This window comes from Microtus oregoni, unplaced genomic scaffold, assembly GCF_018167655.1.
Source record: "Microtus oregoni isolate MIOR12 unplaced genomic scaffold, Mior012 000048F_ref0000485, whole genome shotgun sequence".
NCBI classification, from domain to species: Eukaryota; Metazoa; Chordata; class Mammalia; order Rodentia; family Cricetidae; genus Microtus; species Microtus oregoni.
The window spans coordinates 4841094-4851911 of NW_024543222.1; the positions used below are offsets into that span (position 1 = coordinate 4841094).

The 10818-nt window shown below is 54.6% G+C and overlaps 1 protein-coding gene across 3 annotated transcripts; it reads left to right on the forward strand.

Moving 5' to 3' along the window:
- Window positions 1-578: 578 nt before the first annotated feature.
- Fdxr (ferredoxin reductase) lies at window positions 579-10336 on the forward strand. Of its 3 annotated transcripts, none has more exons than XM_041635924.1 (12): window positions 579-819; window positions 1412-1515; window positions 5556-5651; window positions 5832-5954; window positions 6075-6188; window positions 6453-6554; window positions 7368-7475; window positions 7733-7817; window positions 7906-8105; window positions 8186-8357; window positions 9568-9777; window positions 9897-10336. In XM_041635924.1, exons 1-12 carry the CDS (start codon window positions 741-743, stop codon window positions 10025-10027), a joined length of 1524 nt encoding a protein of 507 aa, XP_041491858.1. In that variant the 5' UTR covers window positions 579-740; the 3' UTR covers window positions 10028-10336. The 3 variants fall into 3 exon arrangements, with proteins under 3 accessions (XP_041491858.1, XP_041491860.1, XP_041491859.1); XM_041635926.1 differs by having other exon boundaries at window positions 9690-9777; XM_041635925.1 differs by having other exon boundaries at window positions 582-819; window positions 9607-9777.
- Window positions 10337-10818: the final 482 nt, after the last annotated feature.

The window sequence follows — 10818 nt, forward strand, 5'->3', positions numbered from 1 at the left end:
TCAGCCAGGCCTATTACACAGCAAAATCCTGTTTTTTAAAAAAAAAAAAAAAATGCACGATTTACCCTCATTACTGAGTTTTGGGTGCCCCCTTAAATTCTGCACCCAAGGTACTGTCTCACCCAGATCCCTGTGCTGCTGGACGGGTTGAAGGTTAATATTTTCCCTGGTCTGACACGAACAGGGCCACACCAGTTCAACACCTGACTTAAAAATAAGGGGTTAGAACCAGGATAACAGAGGCTTACGGATTCTGGGCCCTGATTGGCTGGGACAAAAATCACTCAAGACAGAAGACACCCTATCAAAAGGCAACGGCAGCAGAACATTGCGTCATCAGCGAACGACAAGTTTTACGTAAAGTAAGCTCCTTTCTAATTGGCTCTCTTTTCCAAAAGCAACTGAAACGGCATTGAGGATTCGCTTTCCTTTAAATCCTAGACTTCCGGTATCTGCAGCGACAAGGAAGACTGGGGAGAAATGGGTTAAGTTTTGAAGTTCGGGCGCTCTGGAGGCGTGGCTTCGGGAGCTGGGGGCGTGGTTCTCTTTGGGGGTGGGGCTCTATCGGAGTTGGAAGTGGAGTCTCGACGTTGAGCTTTCCTAGCGTGCTGGAGGCGAGGTTTGGGGCGGGGCCACAGTGATGGGCGGGCCCAGAGGACCGCCCCCGGCGGGTTGTAGACCGGCGCTCAGCATTTGGAGTCCCTGCGAGCCTTTCCGCCCGCCGGTTGCCGTTCTCAGCCATGGCTCTGCGCTGCTGGCGCTGGTGGCATTGGTCTACGTGGCCTGGGGTCCGGTCGCCTCCTTCCAGGAGCATCCCGAGTAGGAGCAGGGCTCTTGGGGCTGCACCAGGGCGAGGGGAGGCCTGTGATCAAGAGTAGGGGTCCGAGGGGCGAAGCTGAAGGTGTTCTTGCGGGAGAAGTGGGAGTGGTGTACAGAGGAGTCTGTGCAGTGAGGTGGGAGGCGTCCTGGATAAAACACGGGTCAATAAAGACGAAAAGGCTAGATCATGAGGTCGGCATGTGTGAGACTAGGTGAATGGGGCGTGACAGGGAAGTGAGGATATGAGCGATAGAGTTCTGCAGAAAAAGAAAGGGTAGGAAAAAGCGAGATAGAGACGTGATGGAGATATGAAGACGTGGACTCATACAGGGAGCCCCACAAGAAAAATGAAGTGCTGTGCAGGACAGATTCCAGGGCCAAGGGGGTCTGGCGTAGGTTAGCGCAGGCTAGCGTGCTCATAGGTGAGGTGTGGGGTTCTGGATAAAGACAGCCCCTGGCATTCAGATGAAGTGGTGAAGCTTTGAGGAACAGAAAGAGGAAGATGCAGGTGAGGGGCAAGCTGCGATTGGACAAAATTGGTGTGGTGGTTAGAGCGTGTTGGTTTAACCTTGCTGTTGCCTCCTCTGCCCAGCCCCAGGCTTCTGCCGGCAGTTCTCCACACAGGAGAAGACCCCTCAGATCTGCGTGGTTGGCAGTGGCCCAGCTGGCTTCTACACCGCCCAACACCTGTTAAAGGTAAGCTCTCTCTCCGGGCTCCTTTTTTACCTGTCACTCCTTGCCCCAGTTCTGTGGGTAGGCTACAGCCCTTTGGTTTACCTGGGATAAGGAAAAACTAAATTTCCAGCTCACCTAAGCTGTGTCCTTTCTACCTGACTCCACCCCTCAATCTGGGGTTCCCATCCTAGGTTCTCAGCTGTGAGAGAAATGTGTTTGCCCCATGGTTGGTGGTTAGTGGCAGTGCTGACTGCTTCACCAAGCAGGGAAGATTTTGTTTTGTTTTCTTCAGTCTTGTGGGGTGGCTTTATCCTCCCCTTATCTTCTTCTGCATTTCTCCATCTCCAGCATTCTACTTCTCAAGGCTATCTCGTCCTAAGCATTTGCTATCCTCACCACAGCCCCAGCTTTCCCCCCACCCCCATGCCCATTTTCTCCCGTTAAAGGCCAAGGTCTCAAAGCTTGTCTTGTCAGACAGGGCTCCAAGGTCTGTCAGACCTTCAGCCAAAAGAAGAAGGGGGAGGGGCTGGAGAGAAGACTCCGTGGTTGTCCCACAGAGGATGGGAGTTGGGATCTCAGCACCCACATAGTGGCTCACAACTCCAGCTCCAGGGGATCTGATGTCCTCTTCTGGCCTCTGCTTGCACCTTTATGTATGTGCTCGTGCACACACACAGAACTAAAAATAATAAAAGTATACTTTAAAAAAAGAGTAGGGGATACTAGGATTGCCTGAGCAGAGACAGTGTCTGAGCTTTAGAAGGGCTGTAATATCTACAAGACAGGAGACAGAGCAATTATATTGATAATACAAACAGATACTTGTGAGGTAGTGTGACCCGCTGGCCTGGTTTACCCAGGGCTGACACTAGGAAGGTCTCTTGGAGACCTCTACTGAGAAGTGACCTATACATGACTCTGTAGATGATTACCATGACGCATGCAGGACAGCGTGGCCAGAAGTTGCTCTCTAGAATGTATATGTGAGATGCACTGAAGACTGTGTGTGGGCTTTGGCGAGCTCCCTGATGTGAGGAGTGAGCCTGGAATGCAAGGCCACTGATGGAGGAGAGCCTGGGCTCTGAGATGGAGACTCAGCCACTGATGGAGGACAGCCTGGGCTCTGGGATGGAGACTCAGCCACTGATGGAGGACAGCCTGGGCTCTGGGATGGAGACTCAGCCACTGATGGAGGACAGCCTGGGCTCTAGGATGGAGACTCATGGGTTTTTAGGGCCGGGGCGGCAGAGAGGGTAGGTGAGAGGTATGGTTGGTTTCTGGAAGAGTTTCTTGTAAGGGGCACTGGCTGTGTTAGCTGAGGGTGAGGGTGAGGGGTTCCTAGGGTCTTTTCAGTGGGCCAGATCTTGACCTATAGGCGTGTGGATGTATTTTCTTGTACTCCTTGACCTGACATTCTAGTGTGAGGTGGCTGGTTTGCAAGGTATTTTCAAGCTTAAGCTAGGCGACCCCTAACCTAGTCTGAGCTGCATTTTGTGAAGGATGTGAGCACAGAAGAGCAGGAGTTGCCTCAGGCGTGGGGACTTCTGTGGGCAAAGGCCAGAGGAAGGAAACATCCCTTTGGCATCATTTCAGAGCCTATTCCAGAAGGTCAGTGGGTGTTTGAGGGGTGATGAGGTGAGAGCTAGGGCTAAGGAGGCAGCTGGACCCCAGGTCACAAGGTTCCTAGAAACTGCGGACTACGGACCAACCACGTTGTAGACTTGGGTGGTTTTCTTTGAGCATTCTCTATATTCCCTGCTGGAGAGGTCTTGTTTAAAGGAGCATTTCTGGGCCCAGCACAGATTTAGTCAAACTCTATGACTAGGACCTTCAGAATCAGCAATTTTAAGACCCCCCCCCCCAGGGGAGTGGGGGATCCTAGTATTCACAGACACGGGAAACTGGTGAAAGCACCCTGGAGAGGGGTGGGGGGGATCCTGGCATCCACAGATGCAGGAAACTGGTGAAAGCACCCTGGGGAGGGGTGGGGGATCTTGGCGTCCATAGACGCGGGCACTCTAGAGAAGGGTGGGGGATCCTGGCATCCACAGACCGGGAAACTGCTTTACTCAAGCATCTTAAGCAGAGGTTCTGAGTTTGGTTCCCAGAACCCATGTCAGGTGGCTCAGCCACCAGTAACTCCAGAGGCTCCAAGCCCGTCTTCTGTCCCTTCAGGCACCTGTACTTATATGCTTATACCCCCCCCCACATACACCTAATTTATAAAATATATATAAAATATATGTTTATATTTATAAAAATATATTTAAGAAAGGAAAAAGAAGGAACCCTTCCTTGGGGGTTGAACACAGGGCCTTGTGAATGAGAGATAAGAATTCTCCCAGTGTGCTGCACCCCGGCCCATTTTCCATTTGGAATAGTCTCCCTGAATGGTAGACTTAAGCCAAACTGTTTGCCCAGGAGCAAGAGAGTGGAGGTAACGATGGGGAACTGATAGGACAAGGTGAAAGGGGAACTCCAGGGGCTGAGATGGAAGTGGACACAGAAGTAGAGAAGAAAGGGTAGGGGACAAACAATGTATGGTTCTGAGATCTCAGGATGAGGTAAAGAGATGGGTAAGACTGGGGAGGGGAGATGGAGAGGCTGTGACAGAGAAAGCTGCAAGATTGGAAGTCACAGGAGGCAGTGGGTAAGACGTCTCTAGGACATCCTGAGTGTATGTCCATGAAGAACAGAGGACCCCAGACCAGAAGTGCCCCAGAACCTGTCCTTTTTAGGAAAAGGGACAGAGAAGCAGCAGTTGGCAGGAGGAGAGAGGTTTCATGAAAGATGGCTTTGTGTGTGAGATTAGGGGCTACTGTGAGGTGGGCTGGGGAAGAACCTTGTGCCCGGAAGGAAGACTCCCTTTGTAGCAGGGTGGAGTGGAAGCTGGAGACAGTGAGGTCAGGTTGTGTCAGGGATGCCCAGCAGGCCCAGCAGTTTCCACTTTGCCCTATGGCAATGAGAGAAGCACAGGGAGGTGTTTGAACCAGAAATGACATGTTCCAGGGACAGTCAGAGTTTTAATGATCCCGAATGAGTCCATTGTGTCCTCCCACTGGGGGAACGTGAGTTGAGAGCCCTGACTCACTCAGCCTTGAGTGTGGCCCAGAGGGACAGGACATTCTACTGCACAGAAGTGTGCTGGAGCTTTCCCTGTGACGGCCAGTTAACTTTGGAGCTGGGCCTGGCTCTGGCTGTTGAGTTCATGGCCTGAACTCTTGTGGGTTCAGATTCCATGGAGTTTGAGAGAGCTGATTTGGGAGGTCACCTCTGGGCTGGCCAAGGATAAAACAGGCATCTGGGCTAGAAGGCTGGATTTAGGGCTGGTGGTGAAATAGAGGGGAGCAGAATTTGGGCAAAGGCTGGCAGGTGTGTAGGCAGGAACTCAACTGCCTTGAGTCCTTTTGAACTGGGTGGGATAGGGGAGGGTGCAGGGCGTGTCACCTCAATTCCCCAACTCTGTCACTGTCCTTCCCCAGGGCCCAACCAGGCCCATGCTATTGGTGGCAACAGAGCCACACCAAGCTTGTCTGGCCAATTCCAATCTCATACCGTCCCTACACCTTGCAAAGTGCCCTGGGAGGACAGGCTGCACGGGGCAGCTGGAAGCTGACAGTAGGCCCCCTGCCACTTCCTCTGCCCCACATGCCCCAGCTGTGCCCCGACTCTGTGCCTTGCTGATCCCTGTCCCAATGGCATCATCTCAGAAACCAAGCTAAGGCAGGTTCTCAAAGATGACGTCTCAGATCACATGACCAGCATTTCTAGAAGGTGCAGGTCTCCATCTGACCCGAGGATTAAGCCATGATACTCACTTCCAGCTTCTCACATTCTCCATTGGACGTCCTTGAATCTGACCTCAGCTTGTCTCACTGCTTATGCTCCTCCAGAGCCCTTGTCTGGGCAGAAGGAGAGCCAGCGCCTTCTGTCTGCTTGTGGATGGTGGGAGCCCGTCTCCTCGGCCATCTGAGCTGAGTTTTCTTGCTCTGTGTGGGGAAGGGAGGCCCTGTGGGACCCCAGCCTCACTCTAGAACCCACCAGTTGTGATTTTCTCCCAGCACCATACCCGGGCCCATGTTGACATCTACGAGAAGCAGCTCGTGCCCTTTGGCTTGGTGCGCTTTGGTGTGGCACCTGACCACCCTGAAGTCAAGGTGGGTGTCTTTTAGTGTGGGGGGTGGTGTTGGAAAGAGTAAAAATGAGGAGGACCGAGAGGCTCCCTGGAGCAGCAGAATGACCCTTGGCTCCATCCCACGGGTCATGGGGTGGTGGTGGGACATGCCCCGAGGAGCTGTCCTGTCTTCTAATGTTCCTCTCGCCATGCCGCCTGGCAGAATGTCATCAACACATTTACACAGACAGCCCGCTCCGATCGCTGTTCTTTCCGGGGCAATGTGGAGGTGGGCAGGGATGTGTCGGTGCCAGAGCTCCAGGAAGCCTACCATGCGGTGGTGCTGGTGAGTGTCTGTGTGGTGGGGGTGGATGTGAGGGGAGGGGAGGGGCTGATGGGAGATGAGACGGGACTGGAGGCCAGTACTGAGGCCTCCGGCCTGGGTGGGGGCTGCATCTTTCCTCAGAGTTATGGAGCAGAGGACCACCAGACCCTGGACATTCCTGGTGAGGAGCTGCCTGGCGTGGTCTCAGCCCGGGCCTTTGTGGGCTGGTACAATGGTCTTCCTGAGAACCAGGCTGTGAGTTTGGGGAGCGCCCTTGCTGCTTCTGGCTGGTGTCAGGAGCATCCCTGGGGTGTTAGAGTTTGAGGTCAAGGCAGGGAGGAGCGAGCTGAGGAGCTGTGAGCTGTGGAGACCTGTGGGGTGGGGGAGGGGGCGCGGCATAGAGTGGACTGCCTCAGGGAAGCTGGGGGCACAGCTGGGCCTGGCCTAAGGCGTCTGCAGATGAGATAGCCTGACTGGAGCTGGGGACAGGGACAGCCCATTAAGACCTTTCTCCTCCAGCTGGCACCGGATCTGAGCTGTGACACAGCTGTGATTCTGGGACAGGGGAATGTGGCTCTGGATGTGGCCCGGATCCTGCTGACCCCACCTCAGCACCTGGAGGTGAGGGGCAGGCAGCGGCTGGAGGGGCGGAGGTGGGAGCACAGGGAGCAAAGGCTGCTCCTGCCGGCGGGGTTCAGGTGTCATCCCTCCACACACCCAGCCTCTCTCCAGGAGCCCAGGCGGATGCCCTCACACTCCAGTGTGCTGCTGGAGGTTCCACACACGTTCACCCTGTTTGGAACATCTGGACCCACCTCCTGCTAGTTCACAGCTAACATTCCTCCCTCTTTCCATTCTTGGCTCTCCTATTCCTTCTGTGAAGAGGTCTTCCAGGCTGTCCTATTAGGTGTTTCTTCTGTAATATGGTCTCATCCCTAATCTTGCCTCACTACAGGTTTACATTCTGTGATGAGATTCTATTATCTGTCTCCCCATGAAATGAAAACTCTGTGGGTTTCTGAACTAGCCTGTTTGACTCACATAAACCGCTCTTGCCCCCTTAAGTCCCTTGTCCTGTTCTGGACATGTTATCGATTGTGAGTGGGTAGAAGAATCAGTGGGAATCCTGTTGCATAGAAGCCATTTGTAGAGTTGGCGTCAATGCTCTATGTGGCCACCAGGGGGAGTAGTGGTATAGTTTTTGGGCCTTGACTTTTTCTGGATTGGAAAGGGAACAATACCAACTGGCCAGCGAGTCCCTTTCCCCAAGTCACGCCCTCCCCCCCTCCCTTTTTGAGTCAAGGTCTCATTTTGTAGCCTTGGTTGGCTTGGAACTACTCTGTGGATCAGTCTGGCCTTGAACTCACAGAGATCCCTGTGTCTCTGTCTCATGTTCCACGGTGCTTGGCCCTAAAAGCCTCATTTTTGTGCCAGAAAACAGATATCACAGAAGCTGCTATGGGGGTCCTGAGGCAGAGCCGGGTGAAGACTGTGTGGATAGTTGGCCGGCGTGGACCCCTGCAAGTGGCCTTCACCATTAAGGTACTGGGTCCAGTGAAGGAGGCGCCAGGGTCCCAAGAGGAGGCTTCCTTCCACTTCTGTGTGTTGGGGTTACCACACAGCCCTGGGAGGGAGTAGCTGTTTCCCTGGATGAACAGGAGGGTGGGCAGGGCCCCAGGTCTGTTGGTCTTTCCCCACGCTGCTGATAGTCTATCCCACTAGGCCTGAACTCTGGTGGGTTCAGGATTACTCCGAGGTCTGGACCTGACCTCTTCCCTTGCCCCTCCCCCACCCTCAAGGAACTTCGAGAGATGATTCAGTTGCCAGGAACCCGGCCCATTTTGGATTCTTCGGATTTCTTGGGCCTCCAGGACAAAATTAAGGGTGAGGGGCCAAGTCCAGCCCTCTAGCTCACAGGCTTGGGGAAGGTGACCAGCAGGGACAGCCCTGAAGTGTTCCATGTTGCTGACAGATGTCCCCCGTCCAAGGAGACGGCTGACAGAGCTGCTGCTTCGGACAGCCACAGAGAAGCCAGGGGTGGAAGAAGCTGCCCGTCAGGCACTGGCCTCCCGGGCCTGGGGCCTCCGGTTTTTCCGAAGCCCCCAGCAGGTGCTGCCCACACCAGATGGGCAACGGGTAGCAGGCATCCGCCTGGCAGTCACCAGACTGGAGGTGAGTCTCATGTTACCCAAACTCCCCTTTCTTAGGCTTCCCCCATCCCAACCTGGTGTTACTTACATTCTCAACAACAGGGTGTTGGTGAGTCCACTCAGGCGGTGCCCACGGGAGAAGTGGAGGACCTCCCTTGTGGACTGGTGCTGAGCAGCGTTGGGTATAAGAGCCGCCCCATTGACCCCAGTGTGCCCTTTGACCCCAAGCTTGGAGTCATTCCCAACATAGAAGGCCGGGTTGTGAATGTACCAGGTGAGAGGATATGAGACAACTGGGCATCCAAGTGTGATGGGGGCTAGGAGGCTAGGCATCCAACTGTGATGGGGGCTGGGAGGCTGGGCATCCAACTGTGATGGAGGCTGGGAGGCTGGGCATCCAACTGTGATGGGGGCTGGGAGGCTGGGTATCCAACTGTGATGGAGGCTGGGAGGCTGGGTATCCAAGTGTGATGGAGGCTGGGAGGCTGGGTATCCAAGTGTGATGGAGGCTGGGAGGCTGGGTATCCAAGTGTGATGGGGGCTGGGAGGCTGGGTATCCAAGTGTGATGGAGGCTGGGAGGCTGGGTATCCAAGTGTGATGGAGGCTGGGAGGCTGGGCATCCAACTGTGATGGAGGCTGGGAGGCTGGGTATCCAAGTGTGATGGGGGCTGGGAGGCTGGGCATCCAACTACAATGGGAGGCTGGGCATCTAACCATGATGGGGGCTAGGAGGCTAGGCATCCAACTGTGATGGAGGCTGGGAGGCTAGGCATCTAACTACGATGGGGGGCTGGAAGGCTGGTATCCCAAGACCACTCACCCTACAGTGATGGAATGTGTCTTAAGACAGGCCCCATTCCAGAACTTAGCCCTCCCTCCTCCTGCCCTCCAGGGCAAGTTCTCAGGCAAGCTGGGACATCGTTTAATAAAAGCTTACTGAGGCCTGCCGTGGGCCAGTGCTGACACTGGCAGGAGATAGCCCCTGTCCTTGGGAGCTTCTTTCTTCTTACCCACGTGCCCAACTTGTTGTTCACTGGTTCAGTAAATATTTCTAAGGGCCTGCTGAATTGTGATGAGCAAGTCTCAGCTCATGTCCCCAGCGAGCCTCTCATCCTCTGGAGACTGCGGAAAGGAGGTTGCTTTGGGAAAACAAGAATCTATCGTGGGTCAAACATAATGGTGCACACCTTTAATCCCAGAATTTGGGAGGCAGAGGCAGGTGGATTTTTGAGTTTGAGGCCAGTCTGGTCTACAGAGTGAGTTCCAGGATAGCCAGGGCTGCACAGAGAAACCCTGTCTTGAAAAACCACACACACACACACACACACACACACTCACTCAAACACACACTCTACCATGGTGAACCAGTGGCTATATTTGGCCCAGTCTGTAGATGAGAGACATGGGGGAATGTTTATGTGTGTGCATGCACACAATGCACGCGCATGAGTGTGTGTGTGTGTGTGTGTGTGTGTGTGTGTAGATTGGAATGCAGAATTGCCAGGCGGTCTCTTGTCCTCAGGCCTCTACTGCAGTGGCTGGGTGAAGAGGGGACCCACAGGTGTTATCACCACGACCATGACGGACAGCTTCCTCACCAGCCAGGTGCTGCTGCAGGACCTGAATGCAGGGCTGCTGCCCTCTGGCCCCAGACCAGGCTATACAGCCATTCAAGCCTTGCTCAGCAATCGAGGTCTGAGTCTTATGTTAAGGTCTGGGAGTGGGGAGGGGTGAGAGCAGCTTATCTCTGAAACTTTACCCCTTGGGAGGAGGGTCCTGAGAAGCCTTCGTTTGTCTTTTCATCTGCCTTAGGGGTCCGGCCAGTCTCTTTCTCAGACTGGGAGAAGCTGGATGCTGAGGAGGTATGTCGAGGCCAGGGCTCTGGGAAGCCGAGGGAGAAGCTGGTGGATCCGAGGGAGATGCTGCAGCTGCTGGGGCGCTGAGTCTGGACCCCAGCCCCTGCCACGAAGAAAAAGAGCCTTGTGCAAGGATGAGGGGCCTGAAACAGTTGGAGTTAGACTCTCCTCCCAGATACAGTGCCGACTGCCCTGACTTCGAGGCCGAGCTGCAACCCTTCCAGGGACCGCTGAACTCTGCCTTCTGCAAGCTGATGTTGCCAGTGTGGGTATAGGCCACCAAGGGAACCCTAAGTTAGGGACTGATGGACGTACAGGCTGACTCTACTTCCTTCCTGGTGAATTGGAGGGCTCCCAGAATGGGGGCGCGGTGGAAATAAACAGCTGTACCAAAGAGCCTTGGTTGATGACTCCTTTTTGGGGGGGAGGGGGGGAGGGAGTCACTTCCCGGCCTGTTTGTCTGTGGCTGCCAGACTGAACTAAGGAAACAGAACCTTGCTCAAGAGCCTCTCAGGGACCAGGGGCCTTGGCAGTCAGGCCTGGCAATCACTTACCCTCCCCTTCCAGCCTATTCCCTGCTGCTGTAGCCTTCAGTTCACACTTCAGTCACTGGTGACAAGTCCCTTACTTGTCTGCGCTGCTGGCCTCACTGCCCGGTACCCCCAGGACAGAGAAACAGTGGCAGGAGAAAGAAGGGAGGACGGAGGGCCCTGGGCAGCAGCTTGTCCTGGGTATGCTCTGGTCCCTCCCGATTGCTGGCAGGCTTGGCCTGGCCCTCCAGTCTCCACTTGGTCTATGCCTTTCCATTTTCAAGCTTCCCAACAAACCCAGAAGCCTTTTCAAAACCTACCCCAGCCTATGGCACCTTACAGTCTCTT

Excerpts from the sequence above, each read along its gene's own strand:
- Fdxr (XM_041635924.1), top strand. The coding sequence starts at position 741 with ATGGCTCTGCGCTGCTGGCGCTGGTGGCATTGGTCTACGTGGCCTGGG. Across the intron at positions 1,516-5,555 it reads CCGCCCAACACCTGTTAAAG|CACCATACCCGGGCCCATGT; the intron begins GTAAGCTCTCTC and ends ATTTTCTCCCAG. Across the intron at positions 8,106-8,185 it reads TGGCAGTCACCAGACTGGAG|GGTGTTGGTGAGTCCACTCA; the intron begins GTGAGTCTCATG and ends TCTCAACAACAG.